The 25,304-nt window shown below is 37.7% G+C and overlaps 1 protein-coding gene across 6 annotated transcripts in view; it reads left to right on the forward strand.

The window, feature by feature from the left end:
- Window positions 1–25,304, forward strand: part of Ubr3 (ubiquitin protein ligase E3 component n-recognin 3) — a 143,733-nt gene that overhangs the window by 40,036 nt on the left and 78,393 nt on the right. For all 6 annotated transcript variants that reach the window (XM_040745531.1, XM_040745533.1, XM_040745532.1 and 3 more), the window contains exons 6-13: window positions 3,709–3,775; window positions 4,524–4,654; window positions 6,139–6,367; window positions 12,510–12,689; window positions 13,685–13,818; window positions 22,002–22,088; window positions 24,413–24,478; window positions 24,571–24,660. In XM_040745531.1, the coding sequence (XP_040601465.1) occupies window positions 3,709–3,775; window positions 4,524–4,654; window positions 6,139–6,367; window positions 12,510–12,689; window positions 13,685–13,818; window positions 22,002–22,088; window positions 24,413–24,478; window positions 24,571–24,660 (984 nt within the window). The remainder of the gene's footprint in view (window positions 1–3,708; window positions 3,776–4,523; window positions 4,655–6,138; window positions 6,368–12,509; window positions 12,690–13,684; window positions 13,819–22,001; window positions 22,089–24,412; window positions 24,479–24,570; window positions 24,661–25,304) is intronic.

Genomic DNA, 25,304 nt, shown 5'->3' on the forward strand with positions numbered 1-25,304 from the left:
TGTCTCGAAAAACCAAAAAAAAAAAAAAAAATAAGGAGACAAATAAACAGGAACCATATCTATCACTCATCACTATGCTTCTGTATAAATGTCTCTGTGTTTGATAGTTTCACAGTTAAGAAGTTCTCACGGCTTGAGATGTATGTAGCTCATCAGCAGAGAGCTTGGCCAGTATGTATGAGGTCCTATGGAATGGCTTTCCATCTCCATTGGCATTACACACATGTGCACATAAATACATTCAGACAAAACACCCATACAGTAAAAATAAAAAAAAAAAAACTTAAACTCCTGCCCCTCAAAAGACCTTGACTCTGCCTCTCAAACACACACCCATCCACGACACACACCCATCCACGACACACACCCATCCACGACACACACCCACAGACACACACCCACAGACACACACCCACAGACACACACCCACAGACACACACCCACAGACACACACCCACAGACACACACCCACAGACACACACCCACAGACACACACCCACACTAAAAAAAAAAGCTGGATGTGGTGGTACACATTTGTAATCCCAGTTCTCCTATATTGAAATGGGAGGTAAGGGTAGAATAATCTGGAAGCTTGCAGGCTAGCTAGCCTGTAGTCTGCCTCAGCAATGAGAAATCTGCTTCAACAGGGTGGAAGAGAGCCAACTTCTAAAAAGTTGCTTGCCTGACTGCCACACACAAGTTACAGTGTGCATTCACATGCATACCCATCCCTTTCAGTCTCTGTCTCTCTCTATCTGTCTCTGTCTCTCTCTCTCTCTGTAATAAAGAAGAGAAAATGCATAGTGATGAATGATAGATATGGTTCTTGTTTATTTGTCTCCTTATTTCTTTGGAAATATTTTTAGAAGTGAAATTTCTATAAATGCCTTTTAAAAGACTATTGGTTTGTGCACTGTAAACTGACATTTTAAGAAGAGTGTACTACCATAATACTATCGACCATCAGTCTGATGGTAGTGTCCCTTCCTAACTGTCTGTGATACCTGGTATATTGTTAAGTTGGATTCAGTGAGAAGCTATGTTTCCGAATTTTTGTTTTTGTGTTTTGATTCTTTGTTTTCTTTTATCATCCCTTCCCTTTTCTTGTTTAGGATAGAACCTAGCTTTTCCCATGCCATGCAAGAGCTCTACTATTGAATTATGTACCACCCCTATGTTTTCTTTTTGAATGACTTTTTCTTCCTAATTCTACTTGTCCTTTAGGACTGCAAGGCCAGGAAATGTGTAGAACTTCACAGCACCCTGTCACTTGATCATGGGTAACCTTTTTATAGGAAGTTATAGCTGAAAAATATGAAGCAGTTCTAACAAGGTGTCAGTTCAGTTTAAAGTTGTTGATTTCTTTGCAGTGTTCCCTGGATTCCCTGACTTAGGAGTGCTGAACAGCCTTTAGTTAGACAGAAATCATCCCTTAGTTCTGCAATGAAGGTAGCAGGAACTTTTCCAGATGTATTTTAAGAAAATACTTGCACTCAGGACCCCTTCCCCAAGAGGCACACCTACAGCTTTTCCTTTCCTTTTTTCTTTTTCTTTGGTCTAGCTTTCACAGAGGTCTGGCCTCTGTTACTCTTCTTTGAAGACTGGGATCTGCACTGCACTAGTTAGCTGTCTCATTCTATTGTACAGTCTCAAGCATCCTCTGAGATAGCCTGAACCATCCTATATTTTCCTGGCATACAAATGAAATCCCCAGATATCAATTATTGTTTATATACTTCTTTGGCTATGAAGATGAATAGGTTCTGAGGGACTTGTCCCTTAGTGTTCTCCCTAATTAATCTATTTTATTCATAAAAATTTTCACAAATGTATATGTTATAAATGAGCAGAAATGGCTTTCATTCATGAGTGTTTTTCCAAAGCATATTATTATTTTTACAGTATCAATCCCAGCTTCTAATTTATTATGCTTATTTTTCAGAATTGATCCCTCCCTTTTCCCTTTTTGTATGTGTGCCACCCATGTGTCCTGTTTGCTTTCTATTCCTGTGAGAAACACAATTAACATAAAACTAGAGAGGAAATGGTTATTTGGTTTATACATTCTGATCACAGTTAGTCATTGCGAGAAGCCAGAGCAGGAACTCAAGCAGAAACTGAAGCAGATGCCGTGGAGGAATGCTGCTTCCCAGCTTTGCTCCACATGGGTTGCTTAGCTGCCGTTTGTATACAGTGCAGGACTACCATTAAGTCATTAAGACAATATACCCTGCAGAGTTGCTACAGGCCAGTCTGATAGAGACAATTCCTCAATTGGTACTGCTTCCTAGATGACTCTAGTTTATGTCAAGTTGGCAAAACAGACTAGCATAGTGTGTGTGTGTGTGTGTGTGTGTGTGCGCGCGCATGTGCATGTACTTGTGCTTGAGTTTGATATTGGAAGCATCTTCCATCACTTTCCTACCTTATTCAGGGTCTCCCTGTTAAACGAGGGCTTACCCAATTGTTAATCCTGATAGCCAGCTTACTCTGAAGAATTACATCTACTATTCCAGAAAGCAGGAAATACAGCCAGGCTACACGTTCATCCAGCATTTACATGGGTTCTGGGTATCTGAACTCTGGTTCTCATATATGGCAAACTCCTTTACCACTTAAGTATTGCCCAGCCCCTCCTTTTATTATCCTTTCCTTTCCTTTCCTTTCCTTTCCTTTCCTTTCCTTTCCTTTCCTTTCCTTTCCTTTCCTTTCCTTTCCTTTCCTTTCCTTTCCTTTCCTTTCCTCCTTTCTTTTCTTTTTTTCTTTTCTGTTTTTGGAGACAGGGTCTCTGTGTAGCCCTGACCTAGAACTCGCTTTGAAGATCAGGTTGACCTTGAACTCAGTGATGCCTGCCTTCTCTGTCTCCAGAGTGCTGTGACTAAAGTTGTGTGCCACCACCACCCAGCATGTTTTTATTTTTATTTAGTTTTTGAGACAGGGTCTCATGTGTCCTAGGTTAGCCCTGAATTTGATTTGTTGCTAAAGATAACATTGAAGTCCTGCCCCTCCTGCCCCTACCAAGGGCTGATTTTCTGTGCTACCATGCCTTGTTTGAATTGACTGAATTCATAGTTTTGTTCACAGTAGGCAATTATTCTACCATTCCTCAGTATTGGAATTTGATTTCTTTAAAAATTATTTTTTAAAAATTTTTAAATTTTGTATTAATTTATAAAGTATGTGTGTGTGAGTGAGTGTGTGTGTGTATGTATGTATGTATGTGTGTTTGTAATTGTGCAAGGCAGTGCACATGCCAGTGGTGTGACTGTAGAGGTCATAGGTCAAATTACTGGATTGGGTTCTCTCCTATCAAGTAGGTTCTGGAGATCAAACTTGATGGAAGGTGACTCTACCCACTGAACCATCTTCTCTGGCCTCTGTTTGGTCCCCTCTCCTAGTTTCCTTCCTTCCTATGGTAAATTACCCTATTCCATTAGCTTCCATGTGCCTTAATGTTACGTGGGTGAGCTTACAAAAATTTTTATTTTGATATTTTGGGATGCTTAAGAGTCTCTCCCCATAGGTACAGATTAAGGATGGTTGTATTTTAATAGTCAGGATATTTTTTCTATGAATTTTACTAAAATTGCATTAAAATACTTGTAGTAATGTTGGTCTATAGTATGTAAGAGTATATATGCTGCATTTTTATGACATACACACATTTATGAGCATGGCTATGGATAATGTTGACTTTGTTTCTTCCAGGAGGACCAGGATGGTAGTCAAGGCTTGGGCAAGAGAAAGAGGGTAAAGCTAAGCAGTGGCACCAAAGGTATTTATATTTTGCCTGTTTTTTAGATATGGTTTTAGTACATAATCTAGACTGGCCTTGAAGTTTACTATGTGTATATGTTGACCTTGAACTCACAATCTTCTTGATTTAGCCTCTACACCTGGTTGTATTCTGTTTTTTCTTTAAAAATGTTTAAAAACAAACTAAACAGAACACTTAGTCTTTAGGAATCCCAGCTACATAGTGAGACCCAAGACCCTGGGTTTGTTTGTTTGTTTGTTTGTTTATTTATTTATTTTTTGGTTTTTACAAGACAGGGTTTCTCTGTTTTGGAGGCTGTCAGTCCAGGCTGGCCTCGAACTCACAGAGATCCGCCTGCCTCTGCCTCCCGAGTGCTGGGATTAAAGGCGTGCGCCACCAACGCCTGCCTATTTATTTATTTTTTTACTTACTCACTCACTTACTCCTGGCACTCAGGAGGCAAAGGCAAGAGGACCTCTGTGTGTGAGGTCGAGACCAGCCTGGTCTACAGAGCGAGTTCAAGGGCAGGCTCCAAAGCAATACAGAGAAGCCCTGTCTTGAAAAACAAAAACAAACAAAGAAAACTTTCAGGGTTAAATGTTTTGCTATTCGTGGGCTGTGGGAGTTGGTGACAGTGCCAGTGCCAGTGAAAGGGAATCTGGACTGTAGATGTTTTCAGGTGTGTTTGGTGGGCTCTGGATTGTATGGTGAGGTTTAAATGAGATGAGCAACTTAATTAGTGATAAACTTTCTCTTTCTTATGCAGATCAATCCATAATGGATGTTTTGAAGCATAAAAGTTTTTTAGAAGAACTATTGTTTTGGACAATAAAGTATGAGTTCCCCCAGAAGATGGTAACTTTCTTACTTAATATGCTTCCAGATCAAGAGTATAAGGTATCTATTCAGTCCTTTTGGAACTTGGCTTTCATTGTTTGTTGTTGTTTTTTTTGTCCTTAAGTCTTTTTATTTTGTTGCATTTCTGAGCTGAGGCTCACTGTAATGTAACTACAATGATATGGCATGAAGGGGCATTGGTCAATCTCTTGCTTGTTCAAGTGTGCTCAGGATACACAGTATCCAGCTTACTCTCAAAATAGCATTACTCAGCAGAATTCCAAAGCATTGCCAGTTTTAAATTTAAGTTATAAAACAATTATAAACATTGTGGTTTAAGAATATAAGATTTTACTTGCTCACAATTACACATCAATTTTTTGAAAATTAACTTTGTTCCATGAGATCTACAGCAATAAAATCAAAAGTCTTAGCTAGAAACCACAGGAATAATATTACTAAACAAGTTGAGTTTTGGGTTCTAAATAAGTAGAACTAGGTGTGAAGAGCATGATGGGAGAAAAACAATAATAAAATGATTTAAGAAGCAGGTAATATGTAAAAGTGTCAAGTCCTCTGAGGGACAGTGACAAAGTACTATCATAACATGTAATGGGGAGGTTGACTTTAGATTATAGAGTTAGCACAGGTTAGTAGTTGCTGGTTATGTTGCCAATGGGAGAATAGTTACTAACTCAAATACAAGTGTAGGGAGTTGTAGTATCTAGTCCTAAAGGGTGTGGACCCACGTCTAATGACTATATGGTTATGACAAAATGACATAGCACTGTGTATGAAAGCAATTATCATGCAATGACTCTGTGTACATTAGGAGAGACACTCTCAACTAGCATTATTTTTTATCTATACTCACTAAAAAGTACAACAGTAAATGCACCTGTGACATAGAAAGGAAATAGCACCAACATTTGGTCAGATTGCTGGTCAGCTCTCAGAGCAGGTTGGGGGGATTATTTCTTGTGGGGTTATCACACCAACTCACTTGTTTAGTAATGCTTCTGTGGAGTTTACTAGCTAGGACTTTAGATTTTATTATTGTAAGTCTCACAGAACAAAGATAATATTCCCCCCCTCCCCACCTCTGCCAGGGTTTCTCTGTGTAGGCTGCCTTGGAACTTGATCTGTAGATCAGGTTGGCCTTGAACTCAGAGATCTGCCTGACTCTGTCTAGGATTAAAGGTATGTGCCACCACCCCCTGGCTAAAAATACTTTTCAAAAAAAAATCATTGTGTACGTTTAAGTAAAAATTTATATTCTTAAACCACAGTTTATAATTGTTTTAAAATTTAAATAGATTAAATTGTTTATTAACTTTTTAAAATCATCAAAATATTTTATAAATGTTCCAAAAAATGCAAAATATGACTTAAACTTACCATTATTATTTAACTACCCTTTCATTTACCTTGCATAGCATCATAAGCTACTAATAGCTTTAAAAGCTGATCATAATATGCAGTATAGAAAAGCAGTTTAATTTGGAGTTAAACTGATTTTTTTTTGCTGTTTTAAATTTTTACAGGTTGCTTTTACAAAAACTTTTGTTCAGCATTATGCTTTTATTATGAAAACACTGAAGAAAAGTCATGAATCAGACACAATGTCTAACAGAATTGTGCATATTAGTGTACAGTTGTTCAGCAATGAGGAGCTCGCCAGACAGGTGACAGAAGAGTGTCAGCTCCTGGATATTATGGTCACTGTACTATTGTACATGATGGAAAGTTGCCTTATTAAAAGTGAGCTGCAAGGTAAACTCAGAATTATATCCATTTGTTATTATTAGTGACTTTTGTTTAACAAGTTCTAAAATTACTTTGTGTCCTTAAAAGTAACTTTAAAAGTGCTGTAAAAATAATGTGTGCTTGGAAAATAAGTATTTGACAATTTTTAGTTAAGTATAAAGAAAAAGTTAAAATTATTACTACCTTAGTCATTCCCAAATAACTTCTGTTTTTATATTCTTCTCATTTTTGAGACAAAGTCTCTTGGGTGCTTGGGGGGGCTTGCTATGTTGACCAATGGCATCAGGTGTTCTCTCTCTCTCTCTCTCTCTCTCTCTCTCTCTCTCTCTCTCTCTCTCTCTCTCTCTCTCTCTCTCTCTCTCTCTCTCTCTCAAAGATTTATTTGTTTCTCATGTATACATTATTCTATTTTTTAAAAGATATATTTATTTCTTCTTGTATATTATTCTACCTGCATATACACTTTCATTCCAGAATGAGCAGCAGATCTTATTATAGATGGTTGTGAACCACCTTGTGGTTGCTGGGCATTGAACTCAGGACCTCTGGAAGAGCTGCTAGTGTTCTTCATCTCTGAGCCATCTCTCCAGCCCTGGCATCAGGTTCCCTTGGGCATAGACTGGGAGCCAGTGTTTTGTTTTATGTTTGTTGTTTTGGTTTTTCAAGGCAGGGTTTCTCTGTGTATCTCTGATTGTCCTAGAACTCACTCTGTAGACCAGGCAGGTATCAAACTCACAGAGATTCATCTGCCTCTGCCTCCTGAGTGATGTGATTAAAGGTGTGCACCATCATCGCCCAGTGTACATGCTCCTTTTTTCCCTCCTTTCCCCCCATACATTTGTTGCCATCTACCTTAGATATTTTTATATAATTATAGTTAAAATTTCTTTGAATTGGAATAAACCTTGTCTTGTCTGTATACCTGTAGGAAGAACTTTTGTAATCTTCTTTCATGCCCACCATTGCTACTTTTTGACCTAATGTTTCCATTCTTGCTCTCTGTTACCTTTGGTACTTTCATTTTTAAGATGAGAACTTAAGTCCTTCCAAAGTTAAGTCATTTACTGTTGAATTGAGTAGCTAACAAATGACAGTGCTAAGAAGGATTTCATGTCTCTTGATGTCACAACTTTCATTCTGTGCCAGTACACAGACAGGGCCACACAGAAAGACTGGGTCTTCACTTACTGACACTTAGAACTCACCCTCAAAACAAGAGGGCTGGGGAGCTGGCTCAGTGATTAAAGTGCTTGTCACAGAACATAAGCATGAGGGCCAGAGTTAAGATCCTCAGAACCCAGGTAAATCCCATTGGACATGGTGGCCCTGCAGAGGTCAGTGCTGTTATGTCTTTCTGCTCACAGATTGGCTTGACTTGCTGGCCAGTGAGCTCCAGGGAGCCACCTGTGTCCAGCTCCAACTCATGCCTTCCTCCTTGGGTGACAGATATGACTACATGGCTAAACCTGTTTTCCTGTGGGTGCTGGGGACCTTTTTCAGGCCATTACATTTTTGTAGGAAGCTGAGCCTCTTCCATACCCCCAATAGCTCCTAACTCATGATATGACTCTTCCCTCTTATCGTAGGCACAGAGAAACCCTATTATATTATTGAACACTATACTGTTGATGTTAAACAGTGCACTTCTTTTGCTTTTTAGAAGAAAATTAAAAAACTTATGTTTTTTAAAAATCTATTTAGCATGTAGCATGACCTTTGAGTGTTAGCTGCATATTTCACAGTTTCTTTTTTCCTTTTTGAGAGAGCATCTATCATCTTTCATCTGTATCAGTGATGTTCTCTGCAGAATTATACTTAACAGAAAACCTTTAAAAAACAAAGTAGTGTTTAAATTATAAAGTAGAAAACAGAATTTAGAAATATATGTATGTATACACACACACACACACACACACATATATATGAACGTGGTGTTCACATCTGAGTGTATACAAGTGTGCATGTGTATGCAGAGATCTGAAGAGGATGTTGAGTGCCTTCTGCCACTTTCCTCCTTATTTCCTTGAGACAGGGTCTCTCACTTAACCAGAGACTCACCATTTCGACTAGGTTGGCTGCCTGTTGTGCTCTTGGGATCAACCTGTCTTTGTTCCTCAATGCTGAGGTTACGGGCATGTGCAGTGATGCTCAGCTTTTTGCATGGGTGCTGGTTATTTGAATTCAGGTTCTCATATTGGCAGAAACAGGTGCCCACTGAACTATCTCCTTAGCTCATGAAGTCCATTTTCTTGACTGGTCTAGCTGTTTTTATATATGGTTTACATTTGGCTTTTAAAGAGGAATATTCAGGAAAAGATGTGTGAGTTTGTCTCCCATTTGTTTTTTTTTTTTTTTTTTTGTTTATGCTATTGTATTGCAGCTGTCCTTCATGAAAACCGTGTGAGTCATGTGCCTACAGGTTAAGTATGTTACATCATTAACGTTATCTCCCAGCCAAATTCTAACGCTACAATTAGTAATCTTGCTATGATTTTTAAAATCACCTGTGATAATAGCATACCATTTCTTAATGTATATTTCTGCTTTTCCTAAAGTACCATAAAAATTTATGTTAACAATTTTAGAATGTGCCTAAACTTTGTTGAGTAGCTACAGACACGACAAGATCTGTTTTTAAAAATTTTAAACATTTCAAATAGCTTCTGTTTAGCCTTTGTATGAATGACTTATTATTAGGCACTATTCTATCTTTTTAATTTAGCTTTTTACAGTACTTGAGATTAAATCTAGGGCCTTTCCTTGCTAGGTATGTGTCTTACCACTGAGCCAATTCTTAGCTCTCGCTAACTTTACTATTTCCACAGCTCAGACCCTTGCTGCTTTCTCCCTCGTCATCACTGTCCTCCTTTAGTCACATTCTTTTCTTACCCTTTGCTCCATCCTAGTGGCCTTCCCGACGTTTCATATACACCCAAGCTGCTGAATATATAGACCTCATTTATACCATCATCCTTTCTCTAGTTCTGTCTAAGTGATTGTAACTTTCCCTCAAACTTCAAGAACATCATTTGCTCTTCCTTCCCTAGTTTGTCTAGTGAGTCCTAATTCATGTTTCATAGTGTAACTCTTAGTTTAAACGGTCCTCAGTCAAGAGAGTGTTCTTGAATTTTAAATCAGTTGCATTTGTTCATCAAACTCCCTGTACTTCTCTTTTTATAGCCTTATTTATCACACTGTCTTTGTAGGTGCGTGCTGGGGTGTGGGGGAGAATTTATTTTTTTATTTTCCAAGATTAGGAGAGTACCTGACTGCAGGTGCTCAGCAAGGTGTTTTTTTGTTTTTTGTTTTAAGACAGGGTTTGTCTGTGTAGCCTTGGCAGTCTTGAAACTCACTCTGTAGATCAAGGTGGCCTTGAACTCAGGGATCCACCTGCTCTTTCTCCTGAGTGCTGGGATTAAAGGTGCTTGCTACCACCACCCGCAGCAACTCTTCCTTTTCTTCTCCTTTCTTTTCTCTCTCTCTCTTTCTCTCATTTAGCTATTTTATGTGTTTTGATGTTTTGCTTGTATTTATGTCGGTGTAAGGTATCAGATCCCTTGGAATTGGAGTTAGACAGTGTTAGACAGTTGTGAGCTGCCATGTGGGTGCTGGGAATTGAACCTGGGTCGTCTGGAAGAGGCAGCCAGTGAGTGCTCTTAACCACTGAGCCATCTCCAGCCCCAATAAGTATTTATTGATGAGTGCATTTCATGTAACCCTGAATCATTACTCTTTACATTTAGTCAGGAAATACCAGCTTGGATAAAGAAGAAGTCATAATTGCTTTATTTCTTTAAAGATTACAAGGTGTTTCCCCCCCCCCCCCATAAGAACAGTTGTATTTAAAGTACTGCTGGGGGGGGGAGAGAACGTGTTTATAAAAACTTCTGCTTATTCATTCTCTAGTTTCAATTAAATAGACCAGCAACTCTAAATTTTATTTAGTTTTTTTATTTTTATTTATTTTTTTGGTTTTTACGAGACAGGGTTTCTCTGTATTGTTTTGGAGGCTATCGGTCCAGCCCGGCCTCTGCCTCCCGAGTGCTGGGATTAAAGGCGTGGGCCACCACCGCCTGGCAAATTTTATTTAGTTTTTAATTTTGTTATTCCCAACATCCTGGACCACAGTCTCATCAGTGTCACTAGCTCATCCATCAGTTTTCATTGGCCGGAGTTTTTAGGGGGATTTTCTTCAGAATTTTGGATGTAGGCAATTCCTCTCCTCTAATGGAGTTCTTTAGTTTCACCCTTTTAATTTATGGTGAATCAGAGAGAAACAGGCAAACTTGACTTGTAATGGGTACTGGTTTTATGTGATATAACTTAAAAGTAGGGTACAATAATTCCATGGACTGAAACAAATTTTTTTTTTTTTTTTTTTTTTTTTTTTTTGGTTTTTCGAGACAGGGTTTCTCTGTGGCTTTGGAGGCTGTCCTGGAACTAGCTCTTGTAGACCAGGCTGGCCTCGAACTCACAGGGATCCACCTGCCTCTGCCTCCCAAGTGCTGGGATTAAAGGCGTGCGCCACCAACACCCGGCTCTGAAACAAATTTAATAATAAGTAGTAATAAAGAAGTTCAGTAGAGGTCCTCCTTACTGATGAATTTGTCAAATACGGTTAGTCTGATAAGGTGAGGAATCATTTAAAAGTGATACATTGTATTTGAACTTTAAACATAGAAAGCAGTTTTATTTTCCAGTCTTTAATAAAAATGTATTATTGTGGATGTGGTTGGGTGCATTAGTCACAGTTCATGTTGAGGTCAGAGGACAACTTTGTAGACTGTTTCTCCTTCAACCTTCATGTCTATAACAGGGATTGAACTCAGGTTGTCAACCTTGTGGGACAAGCATCTTTATCTGCTGTGTCATCTCATTAGTCCCCATTCTACAGTTTTTTAATTTTGTGGGCAAAATGTTTTTAGAATGTGGTTTCCTTGGTTAAATTTCATCTCATCTTACATATACTGCACGTGTAAATTTCATTTTCAGTCTATTTAAAGTGGCATCAACATATCTCGGTGAAGCAATCTTGCTTTTCTGCCCTGAGGCTGTTTTTTTTTAAAGATTTATTTATTTATTTTATGTATATGAGTTCTATCTGCATGTATGATTTCATGCTAGAAGAAGGCATCAGATCCCACTATAGATGGTTGTGAGCCACCATGTGGTTGCTTGGAATTGAAGTCAGGACCTCTGGAAGAGCAGCCAGTGCTTTTAACCTCTGAGTCCTCTCTCCAGCTCCATCCCTGAGATTTTTTTTTTAACCTCTGAATCCCCATGCATTTGTTTTTATTGCATCTCAAAGCATATGATCTAGTTTTTATAATACCTCTTAATATTGTTTCATTATTTCATATACTTTTGTTTGAATCTATAATTATGATAAAATAACATTAGTGTGAACAAAAAAAATGGACTTTAGATAACTGTGTACTAAAAAATAGTACTGGTATTGAGCATTTGGTGTGCTGTGAGTATTGTGCGTTTTGTAGTGGGAATGGAGGCTTCCTAGTCCAGTATGTTAGTCAAGTTGGAATAGGTTAAAAGGGTTAGTTACTAAAAACTGGTGTTAATGGCACCCTTCCATTCAACAGTAATTTAAACTTTTGGAGGATTTTTGGGAGAGGAGGCGTTAAATAGGTTTCATTTTTGTGTGTGTGTGTTTATTTATGAGATAATGCTGTTTGGTAAAAAATTGCATTTACATATATTCTTTGGCTAGAAGATAGCAATTAATATGTCCAACTTGAAATCAGCAGACTTGCATGATAAACTAGAATGAGATTAATGTAGTGATAATGATTTTGATTGAAACAAACATATCATTAGAATTCAGAAAATGAGATTTTGTAAGCACACAGCTAGCCAGTATCAGTAATGAGGAGGACATGTATTATTAAGTACTGTCACAGTGTGCTCAGTGACTTAGGTTAACGTTTTGTTTAATGTCTTTGAGATACACTCCCTCCCCTATTTTAAGAATGAAGAATTTGATCTGGAGTCTAAGCAACATATGTAGAGCCATACAGATTTTAAGTGATATGCTGGGGTTAGGATTTAAGTGTTTTTGGTTTTAAAGTGTACAATAATATTTTGTGTCATTTGTGAAGTTGTTTTAAAGAAAGTAATTTTTGGACTTTTTTAGATGAAGAAAATAGTTTACATGTTGTGGTGAACTGTGGAGAAGCCTTACTGAAGAATAACACTTACTGGCCTCTTGTTAGTGATTTTATTAATATTCTTTCTCATCAAAGTGTGGCGAAGAGGTTTTTGGAGGATCATGGCTTGTTAGTTACATGGATGAACTTTGTTTCTTTCTTTCAAGGTATGAATTTAAGCTTTTTTGTTCAAAAGGTACCTAATGCTAAACAGCTAAATACTAATTAAAAATGATAGCACACTACTGAAGTTATAAATAAGGTGTCTCGTTATTTGAATTATTTGTAAGAACTTTAATATTTATTCATAGCAACATAGCCAGGGTTTATTAGGAAATGAGTGCAATTTTCTGGTAGCACGATAAAATATTAGTTTAAAAACTTAATCTTTTTCAGATTTGTAACATGTTCATAACAATTTGGACTGTCAGCAATTAAAATTTTTTTGATTTTCTTATTTAAATATTTTCAGTTCTGCTCTGGGAGTCTTGCTGAAGAAAGGGAAGAGGGATTTATGAGTGGGAGCAGGGGTCATGACATGGGAACCCACAGAGACAGCTGACTTGAGACTGTGGGAGCTCATGGACTCTGGAATAGTAGTTAGGGAGCCTACTTGGAACTGATGTAGGCCCTCTGCATATGTGTGACAGTTGTGTAGCTTGGTCTCTTTGTAAGGCTCCTAGCAGTGAGATCAGACCTATCCCTAATGCTTAGCTGGCTTTTGGCTCCCCATGCTGGCTTAGCTTGCCCAGCCTTGATGCAGGGGGAGGAGCTTGGTCCCTATCTCAATCTGATGTGCCCTGCTTTGTTCAAGCCCATGGGAGGCCTGCTCATATGTCAGTGAAGATGGCGGAGGAGTGAAAGAGGGGGAGGGTAGATTGGAAGCAGGGTGGGATTGGGAAGGAACAAGGACCTGGAGGAGAGGAGGGAGGGCAAACTGCGGTTAGTATGTCAAATAAATGAAAAAAAAAAACATTTACAAAATGTGTCTGAGGAATGTTAGTTTGTAAAAAGTTTCTGAAACAAAGACTAGCTGTTTATGTATGTTCTGTGTAATTGGTGCTACTTGCTTAAAATATGTTGAATATAGAGAAATGTTTGATTTTAATCTACATACTTGTATCTTTTTGACAAAGTCCATGTGTGCTTTACTTTTTACAAGGTATGAACTTGAACAAGCGAGAACTCAATGAGCACGTGGAGTTTGAGTCTCAGACCTACTATGCTGCTTTTGCTGCTGAGCTTGAAGCCTGTGCACAGCCCATGTGGGGACTCTTATCACATTGTAAAGTTAGGGTATGTTGGGAGTGTTTTTATTAATTTCTGCATTTTAAAAATAATGCCTTAAGAAAGAAAACACACTTGAAAATCTTATATGTAGTGTGAAGTGTTTAGTTCTGTTTCAAATTGAAGTAATCATTGTGGAAGCTTACCTGAAATAATGTATTTTATTCTTGGGTATACTGAAATTCATTTATATCAGCAGACCTTCCCAGCTGCTCCTATTCTGAACAGTTGTTGAAACTTCATAATAGTCTACCTTTAACATTATTGTTTCATTTTACCTGTTGTTGGTTGTCTAACACCTTTTGTCTTTCAAAAGATAAAGATGGTCTTCATAAAAAGTTTGTAATTTTACATAGAGTTTTGCTATATAGCCCAGACTGGCCTTGAACTCAGTTTGTCTTACAAGCTAGTTTTAATTTTTCAATGCTTTTGCTTCAGCTGTCCAAGTGTTGTCATTCTAGGTGTGTGCTATCATGGCGAGCTTCAAGTTTCTAGTTTTAAGGCTCTAAGCACAACATAATTTTATTCAGCTTACAGATGCTGTTATATATACTTAATCATTAGTTTGATAGGTCTTTAGAAATCAGAAATAATTAAACTAAGAATTTCATGAAGATTTTGATATAAGACCATGTGAAGCTCAACACATTAGCTTGTGTCAGTAAAAATTCTGTATGTCTTACTACATAGCTTTGACTAACCAGGGGCTTGTTGTGCAGCCCAGGCTGGTCTGGAACTCACAAAGATCTGCCAGCCTGTGTCCCCTGGCTGCTAGGATTAAAGCTATATGCCACCACTCCTGGCATAGGTAAGATCTTACAGTGGGAATATTTTGTTTTAGTCTCTCCTCTTTCTCTTTATACAGGGTGACTAGGTCAACCCATGAAAATCTATTTGAGACTTTTGTCTTTTTTTTTTTTTTGTCTTACATCCTTTTATAAATGTAACACAACAAAATGAAACAGAAAAGGTGAACTGTTCCTTAAAGGTAATAATGGGGTTTCTTTCAATCTATCCATTAAGCTTATATGTTCATCTCAGTAGTTTTTTTTTATTGTGTTTCTCCCACAGATTTACTTATTCTCTAAATGCAGTGCCTCACTGCTTAGTGTAGTCCAATTTTAGAGTTCAAAAGGTCATGCTACTCATGTTGATTTTATGGGGATGTGAAATGTCTCAAATCTTTTAATAACCATGTCTGTCTGAGGGAGACAAAGATTATGAATGAATGAATATGTATATGTTTAGTGCTAGAACTTATGTGTGTTAAAAAGACTTCAGAGCCGTACATGTTTTAAAAGCCAAAGACAAACCTCAGTTACCCTGCTTCATTAGGTTTTGTTTTTATTTTTGATACACATTCTCACTTTTGAGTCTCAAACTCATGGTCCTCCTGCCTCAGCCTTCCAAGTGCTGAGACTGCACATGTGTACCACCATGACAGCTTTAAAAATCACTTGTCATGGGGCTCAGTGGTTAAGAGAACTGACTGCTTTTCCAGAGGTCCTGAGTTCAATTCCCAGCAACCACATGATGGCTCACAACCATCTGTAATGAGATCTAGTGCCTCCAGGGATACATGCAGTCAGAACACTGTAAACATTATAAAGAAATAAATCTTAAAAAAAATCATCTGTCCACACTGTATTTCATTTTTGTGTTCTTCATGCCATTTAATGGTATCTTCAATGATTTAAGTATTTCTGCAGTTTGCCTTAGCTTCTATGTATAATTTATCCTCTTATACCACTTCCATGCCGTGATCCATGATTGTTCTTTTTTTAGTTTTAGGCTAGCCCTCCACTCTCCCGTTTGGGGGTATATGGTTTCCTGAGGTGTCATTCAGGGAAACAAATCCCACAAAGAGATAAGAATGAAAATTGTGCAAATTGACTTCATCAACATGGACTAGACTTTGGGGAGTCTAATAATACCAGGTGGTTCATTGTCAGTATATTTAAAACAGGACAATTTGGGAAAAGGTTTCCAGGCAATAATCAGTCCTATCGGTCCAATTCCAGGTGCACTATAAAGCTTAAGATGTGACTATACAGGGACTGTTTTACAAAGGCCATGTGACCATGAGGATGGGTTCTATAGCTAAAAGGCCTAGAATCTAGTGTGGTCTCTGACAGCATAGAGATTGGCAGGCCATAAAGTACATTGACATCTCCTCTAATGATGGGTAATGGTCTAGGGAAGGGAGAGTCTGGAATGACCATCCTGGGGAATTAGAATGAGGTCTTCCTAAACAGCAAAGGGTTGTGATGTCTGCCCTCACCGATAGCAAAAAAGGTCACCGGGTTGTTAGCAAGCTGTCTGGATGGATTGTGGGTATTTGATTTTTATCTTTTCCATTGAGGCAACACCCCTGTGCAGTTACCATTCATGGTTCTCTTATTGTTTCTCAGAGTACAGGGACCTCTGTGCCCCAACCCTTTCTCATTCTCTTTTCTTGGTCCAGTGTTTTTCATGCATTAAAAGTTATCTGGGAAGTGTAAACACACACACACACACACACACACACACACACACACACACACACACACACACATATGCTGAAGCCACACTGTTAAGATTTTGATTGATTTGATATGCAGTTGAATCTGAGTAGCAACACTAGCTAGAATGAAGAACTATTAGGGTTAACTTTTGCAAAAGTTTGTAAGACTTAAACTGATAGCTTAATGTCCTTTCACCAAATAACATTCCCTGTGTGTTCATAGTTCCTTGTTTAACTCAGCTGTAACATTTATCTAAGAACTGTTTGCTTGCTCATTTACTCAAAAAGGTTTGTCAAATGCTGGTCTAAGTTAGACACTATTTACATTTTAGGTAGTTTGGTATTGATCCAGATAGACATGGTTGTTATTCTCATGGGCACAGTGTAAACATATGGACTTATTTTGTTATTATGCTCTCTGGCAAAGTAACACTGTTTTTGTGGGAGAGAAAAGCATGTTGAATCTGAAGATCAGAGAAAGCTATTCTGAAAAAAAGACTATGAAGAACCAGCTGTGTGAAGAATATGAGGGCGGGTTAGTGGTGGTTATGGGGGAGGTACATGGGAATAAACCATCTCCTGTGAAAGTGTCTGTATGAGGAATTTGTGTCTAGAACAAGAAAGTAGATATGATTCATTGAAGAGAGAGGGATCAGACTGCAATTCAGGTTCTTGTAGATACATTGAAAAGTCTTGGGTTTAATTAAAGAGGAGTCTGAAGATTTAAAGCAGTTTGATATCAGATTTATATATAAAAGACTAAGCATAAGAGATGTAGATGTAGCATGGTGGTAGAGCTCTTGTCTAGTACATGCAAGGTATGCGTACACACATAGGAAAACTAGGAATAGGTAGATTAAGGTGTTTTGATAAGCCCAATTTCATGGATACTTAAGATTCTTTTTTTTTTTTTTTCCCCAGACAGGGTTTCTCTGTGTAGCTTTGGAACTTGTCCAGGCACTTGCTCTATAGATCAGGCTGGCCTCGAACTCACATAGAATCTCCTGCCTCTGCCTGCTGAGTGCTGGGATTAAGGGAATGTGCCACCACCACCTGGCTCACTTTTGAGTTTTTTTTTTTTCCCCCCCAAGACAGAGTTTCTCTGTATTGTTTTGAAGGCTGTCCTGGAACTCGCTCAGTAGACCAGAGATCCACCTGCCTCCCGAGTGGCTGGGATTAAAGGTGTGTGCCACCAACACCGGCCACTTGTGATTCTTTTTTTTTTTTTTTTTTTTTTTTTTGGTTTTTTACAAGACAGGGTTTCTCTGTATTGTTTTGGAGGCTGTCGGTCCAGCCCGGCCTCGAACTCACAGAGATCCGCCTGCCTCTGCCTCCCGAGTGGCTGGGATTAAAGGCGTGCGTCACCACGGCCCGGCTCACTTGTGATTCTTTTTTTTTTGGTTTTTTCGAGACAGGGTTTCTCTGTGGCTTTGGAGGCTGTCCTGGAACTCGCTTGGTAGTCCAGGCTGGTCTCGAACTTACAGAGATCTGCCTGCCTCTGCCTCCCGAGTGATTCTTAAAACACTTCTAGAAGTGAGAAAAAGAACAATGGTCTCAGGAAACTGATAGTGCTTTGATAGAGCTTTTGGAAAAGGAGATTTTGATCAATGGATACAAAGTTTAAACCTGACCAAAGGAATGTTTTTGAGATTTGAAGCTTAGTATGGTGATTGTTGTTAATAAGATGTATATCTCAACCTTCTTTTTCTTTTTTTTTTTTTTTTTGAGACAAGGTTTCTCTGTATTGTTTTGGAGGCTGTTCTGGAACTCCTTCTGTAGACCAGGCTGGCCTCAAACTCACAGAGATCCACCTGCCTCTGCCTCCCGAGTGCTGGGATTAAAGGCGTGCGCCACCAATGCCTGGCTATTTCAAACTTCTTTGAGGGAGACTTGTTTTAACATTTGTGCATTTTTCTTTTTAACAATTATACCCATTAGTCCATTTTTTAATTTAGTGTAAGTGGGCATGCACATGCTATGGCACACATGTAAGATCAGAGGACAATTTGCTAGAATGGGACCTCTCCTTTTACCATGTGGGTCCTGGAGATCAAACTTACATCATGTATCTTGGAGACAAGCACCATTACATGCTGAACTAGCTCTCTGGACCTATCTCACTATTTCAAATTTTCTAAAAGAATAGATTTTTAAATACTCTTGTTATTAAAAAAAAAGTCTTCCTCCTTTTCTTGTTTTTAATCTAAGGGGGCTGGAGGAATCAGTGGTTAAGAACCACTTATATCAGGCAGCTCACAACAATCTGTAATTCAAGCTCCAGGGGAATCTGATGCTTCTGAGGGCACTTGGATCGAGAAGACTTGACTATCAGATAACGTATACAGAAGTGGACAAGAAGGATGAGTTCAATTAGTTTTAGAGATGTTGTTTGAAATGTCTATGAAATGTCCAAATGGAAATAGTGAAAAGGCAGCTGATATGAGTCTCATGCTCAAAAGAGAAATCTGGACTGAAGTTATAAACCTTAGCTCCTTTGGCATGTAGATAGTATTTTTTCACTAGATAGTGGAATGAGACCAAGAAGGGCGATGAGACATGAACCATGAAGAAAGAAGGGAGAGGAGGGGACCCCGAAGAATGAGATTCCTTGTCAGCCAACCAAATCTGATTCAGGAAGATAGACTGACTTGAGGAGGTTAGTTTTAGGCAGGATATTTTGTCAGTTTTGCTTGGATTATGGATTGAATTTGGATTATGAAGCTGGATTTATATTTATCTCTGTGATAAATCATTGGTTCTAAGCAGTGGTTTGTTTTTTTCTCTGAAGGCCAGAATTGCATAGATATAAGTATTCCCTTAACCTAAGAGGTATAGAAGACAGTGAAAAAACAGGCCTGTTGAATTTCTTTTGTAATCTTTGCAGTAGCTGAAAGAGCAACTTTTCAGATAAAGATGCAACTAGTTTCTACATAAGGTGTTCATCTTGATGAACATCAAGATGATACCAAATACTGTGCTAGGCACTCTCTAGATTCATCCAACCCTCATAGCATCTCTTAGGAAGTACCACCCATTTCCTTCATAGATTAGACAACTTTCTTGGTTTACAGCAGCTAAAAGTAGAAGCTGAATTTGAAAGCAAATCTGTCTGATTTCAGAACAGTACTCTTTACCAGATTGCTATTATTTATTTTTTAATCAGAATGACCAGAGCTGTTTTTAGCAGTCCTGACAGTGTTTAGAAATGAAAACTAGAAGAAACAGTAGCATTTAAAGTTAAGCATCTATTTTGTATTTACAGTTCCCTTATAAAATATGAAAGTAAAGGATGAAGAATTATAAAAATTACGATTCATATGATTTATAGTCTATATAATTGCTTCCATCTAGTGGCGAATTGAGGTTATTGCAGACTCAATGAGTCCTTGATTCTTGGTGCATACAACTTCTTGCTAATGAGGTGTAGTGCTAGACAGACTTGAGCATTTTATAAGCATAATTTCATTTGTATCTTCATGACTACTGGGAGGTACATAGTGTTATACCCATCTGATGCAGAAACTCAGACAAAATTTTAGTAGCTTATGGCAGGTATAGAATGATGAATTATTATATATACTAGGGTAGGGAATGTAGGTGGGAAGATGAGATCATTGAACACAGTGTTAACGTATACCACGTTTAGAAATGGAATTAATAGGCCTTCTTCAAAAGCACTCTCAATATCTTTGGCTAAGTTGTTCTGTGGTAAAGTTTGTTTAGGCTTGTGCTCACTCATATAACAGTCTGTCTAAGCTCTGAAAATGGCATATTTGGTTTTCAAAGTTTCTTTTCCTTAAAAAAAAGTGCTTCATACTTCATCTATTTATTGATTGCCTGACTGATTGATTGGTTGTGGAGGGGGTGTTGTTTTTGTACCAGTACACCATAGTGTGGATGTGGAGATCATGAGTCAGTTTTCTTCTTCCACCATTTAAGTCCTGAGAGTGAACCTGGTCAGGCTTGGTGGCAATTGCCTTTGCCTACTGAATCATCTTCTGGACCTTCAAAGTTTCTGAATTAACTTCCATTTTAGTTTGATTAAGACAGGTTATTTATTATTAACTTCTGTCATTAAATTTTACTCAGTGAGAGATGGGGAGCAGAGTGTGTAAGATAATATTTTTATAAAGATAAATCTTATACAGGATAGATTGGGACAGAGTGAGACTGTTGGCAAGGTGACCAGATGAGTGATGTTTGGACTGGATGGTGGCAGCAAAATAGGCGAGGACCTGTGTGATAATGTCATGGAAGAAGTGACAGGACGTGGAAGAGCAAGGTAAAGGAGAAATGAAGACCGAATGGGGAGTGTTGTCGAGTGTTGTGTGGTGAATGTCGAGATTCAGGAGTTCAAGGCCAGCCTGGGATACTTGAGACTCTGTCTCAGGAAAAGAAAAGAAGGAATGTGAGATTTGCCTTACGGTTTAAAGGCACATGTGGTTTTTTAGGTAGCTGATGAGGGTGAGCTACTCGACTTGGTTGCTTCCTGCACTTTTATGCTATACATTGATTCCCAAAGTGCATTTTGTAATTGTCTTAATTTAGGTAAAAATTGCTGTTCTAACCATTTTAAATTATACAACTCAGTGATTTATAGTGTATTTTCAAAGTTGTGCAGCCATGCATTTTAGAACATTGTCATTGTCCACCAAAGGAACCATTTACTTCCCAATTCTGACTTCCCAGTATCTCCTGGGAACTACATATACTTTTGGAGGGAAGGGGGAAGAGATTTTTATTACAGTCTCTCTCTCTCTCTCTCTCTCTCTCTCTCTCTCTCTCTCTCTCTCTCTCTCTCTCTCTCTCTCTCTCTCTCTCTCATATATATATATATGTGTGTGTGTGTGTGTGTGTGTGTGTGTGGCAAGAGCCTTCTTTAGAGTGACATTTTCATTTGACTTTAAACTTAACTGTTTGAATAGATCCATTTTATTATAAAACTTTGTAATTGCTTTTCACAGTTCTCATACTGCAAATGGCTCACATGATTTCTTTTACCAAGCCAAGATATTACAGGCTAATTATAGCACATGTATGTTCTAGCTTCCTTTTTATTATATATAATATCCATTGAAAATTGTTCTTTAACCATTTTCAGGTGAACAATTCAGTAAGAATGATTTTTTTTTGTTGTTTTTTGTTTTGCTTTTCGAGACAGGGTTTCTCTATGGCTTCGGAGGCTGTCCTGGAACTAGCTCTTGTAGACCAGGCTGGCCTCGAACTCACAGAGATTCGCCTGCCTCTGCCTCCCAAGTGCTGGGATTAAAGGCGTGTGCCACCACCGCTCAGCTAGTGAGAATGATTTTTAACCATCACCATTATTTATGTTTAATACCTTTTCACCATCCCCAAAGAGACTTGGTATTTATTGAATAATAGTAATGAACTTTTGGGGGAGCCATTGAAATGGAACCTGCATTTAATTTATTTAAAGTGTTGCCAACTTTGCTTCACTTTTAACAATATATACAACAAAACACATTGTATTCTGTAATTTTCATATTTGCCATTGGTTGCTACTTTTAGTTTATGAAGGAATGGTTTCTTGAAACAGAAAATATAGATTATCTTGAAAATATATACATTTTATCATTATATATGCAATGCTTGTAATTATTTTTACATGTAATTTAATGTTGAAAATACACGTTTATGTACTGTGAAATATTTGTAACTTCTTTCAAAGGAAACTCAAGAGTATACCCGCAATGTTGTAAGATACTGCCTTGAAGCTCTTCAAGATTGGTTTGATGCTATTAACTTTGTAGACGAGGTATGTTTATGTATATATTATATAAAAATATGCTGTTATGTAAGGACTGAACCCAGGGCTTTGTACATGTTAAACAAGTGCTCTACTATTGAACTGTATCTCTAACATGTCTAGGTATGGATGTTTTTTGGCATATATAAAAGCAAAGGAAAAGGTGTTAGATTTCATTTAACATTGAAAATTATGTGTATCTTTTTATAGAATAAGAGTGGAATAATTGGTATCAGAAAGACTTCACAGAATAGATGGAAAAGGGATGGCTAGTCTTTTGACTGACATTTAGGAAATTGCAGAGTGACTTAATTGTGTTTGCTTATATCCTAGAGGACAGAGGCACAACCTTTTCCATTTTAAGTGTATATGTGTCATTTCTCAGGAGTGAAAATTAGCTTCAGTGAAGAAGTAAAAGTGTTGGCATAAATGTGAATGGGGCAGAAGAAATTAATGAAAAGTATATTCCAACTTTATTATTTGAGCAGTGTTCTTGCTAGAGAATGGAAGAATGAGCTGGAACCAAGGTGTGTTTTATTAATAATGAACAGGGCTGGCACAGGGCATACTCTGTTGGCTTTGAAGACTTCATTCCTTCTCTTCCAAATAGCTCAGAACACAGAATGCAGAAGAAAGACCAGACAGTGCTCCCCAATTACCCAATCCCCCCAATTTAAGCTCTGAACCCTGGGCAGGTAGGACCCCTGTTGTGTATATAAGGGTGGTGAATTGTTCTATTTCTTCTTTTATTTATTTTTTAGTGTACAAAGTTATAGGTTTTATTCTGACACCTTCGTATACAGTTTGCTTTTCTGAAAAATGTTTTAACAGCTAGAAATCTACTGAAAAGTTGGGAATACAAAGAACTTTCTTTTCTGGTATCTTGTGAGTTACTGATTCTGTCTCTGTTTTTACACAAAACTTTACTATGTACGACTTCTAATTCTTAGAAGTTATTTTTGTCTTAGTAGTTGCTCATATGTGTGTGTGTGTGTGTGTGTGTGTGTGTGTGTGTACTTACGTATGTATGTACTACGTACACACAAGTGCCTGTGGATGTCACAATCAACTGAGAGGGTCATTCCTTAGGATCTGTCTGCCTTATTTTTGAGACAAGATCTCTCATTGGCATACAGCTCACCAAGTAGGTCAGTGTGATTGGCTAGGATCTGCCTTTGCCTCTTCCCAGTGCTGGGATTATAAGGAAGTAACAAGATACCTGGCTTTTTTTTTTTTTTTAAACTTGAGTTCTGGGGGCTGGAACGCAGTCCTCATGTATACTTTACTGAATATCTCTCCAGCTCTAACTGATACTCTTCTTAGCAAAATGATGGGGTTTCACCACTTGGTGAATTTTGTTACCATATCTCAGATCTCTTTCTGGAACACTTGTCTCAATGTTTCTTTATCTTTATTTTGAAAGATATAAATTAGTTATTTTGTAGTGTTCCTTGGTTTAGATTTGCCTTCTGGTTACGTTCAGATGACACAGATTTACCAGGAATATCACAGAAAGATTGTTGGAGGCTTTCATGGTATCTAATCTGATGTGATGTGGTTGTCTCAATGTTTGTTTGCTTTGACCACTCAGCTGCTGGCCTTCTTTAGCCTAAAGCTGTTTTTTTTTTTTTCTCACTGTAATTAATAAGATATTTTGTGAGGACACAGCTTGAAACTATGCAAATATTTCTATGTTCTCTTTCAGTTTGCAGTTCACTAACTTACTTTTATATGATAGGGGTTCATGGTTTTCTGGTTTTTTATTCAGAGTGCTATTTTCTGTTTGATGCTCAGATTGTTTCAGATAGGTGTATTGAATTTGGTACCAGTGAGAGCCTCTTCAAGTTGGTTTCTGTGTCCTTCTGCTTATTCATCATTTTTGAGTATGCCCATGCCTGTGTCCCTTCAGAGGTTTTAGACTTATTGAATAGTTTCCCTGTTCCTTTCCTGGAGTCAGCATTTGTATCTTTCTGATGATTTCTAGTGGGGAAAAGTATTTAGAAAACAAGAATTGGGTGTAGGTATGTTCACGCTGTGAGTGTTTGCTTTTTATCAGGCCTAACTAAAAGCAGTTGGAGTGTAGATAAGGATGTATGTAATCTACATCTGTCTGTATTTTTATAGCTGCATATATAGTGATGAATTCACACTTACATTAGTACCAAAGAACTTATTGTTGAGATGTTGTTCTTTTCAAAGCTGTATTTCCAAGATTTTAAGTGTTGATTAAAAAACAGTGTAGGAATTAATCTAGGTGGGACTATGCTTACAACATTTAAAACCTTGCAACTCGTGTTAAACAGTGTTTGAATGGTGGCTTTTCTTTATTACAGCCAGCTCCTAACCAAGTCACCTTTCACCTGCCACTGCATCGCTATTACGCTATGTTTTTAAGTAAGGTGAGACTGCCGTTAATGAAGTCTTTCAGTGGTGTTAGATATAATCTGTGGGGAAATACTGAATTACTAACTTTTTAATCATGGTTTTCTAGGCTGTGAAATGTCAAGAATTAGATTTGGATTCACTTTTACCAGATCAGGAGATGTTAATGAAACTAATGATTCACCCACTCCAAATTCAAGTATGTATTCAGGCTTCTAAAACATCTTGAATGGGTTTTCTTGGTTATCACATTCTCCTTTAGTTTTAGTTGATGCTGGACATGAAGAATTAATTTCTAATAGAGTAAGAACAACTCCTAATCTTATTTTTGATTTTAGTTCCAGTTATTTACAAGAGTTTTTTTTTTTAGATTGGAAGTTGATAGGTTGAACTAAAATGTAGAGTGTATTCATCAACTTTGACCAGTTAGATTTGTTTTATGCTTATTTCTTTAAGCATTAATATGTATTTGTTTTATAGGGCAGGAATTGAAGGAAACTATTTCAGTGAAATTATTATAAATGTATCCAGAAGCCATAGTTGAAAAGTAGCTCATTCTTAAATTTCGAAGATGAGAGCTACATAAAATATAGTCATTAGCTTGGATTTTTAAAAATAAGCCTACATAGGGAAACAGAGGCCAACCTGATTAACATAGTGAATTTGTGGTCAGCCTGGGCTATACGGTGAGACCCTGTCCTAAAACAAAAGCAAAACAAAAACAAACAAAAAGTGTATTTAAACTGAATAAGGTTGGACAGAATGCTAAGCTTATGATTATGTCAAAATATTTTAAATGATTGCTTAATACAATATGATTTTATTGAATTTAGATGATAGATT

Source organism: Mesocricetus auratus, unplaced genomic scaffold, assembly GCF_017639785.1.
Source record: "Mesocricetus auratus isolate SY011 unplaced genomic scaffold, BCM_Maur_2.0 Super-Scaffold_100004, whole genome shotgun sequence".
NCBI lineage: Eukaryota > Metazoa > Chordata > Mammalia > Rodentia > Cricetidae > Mesocricetus > Mesocricetus auratus.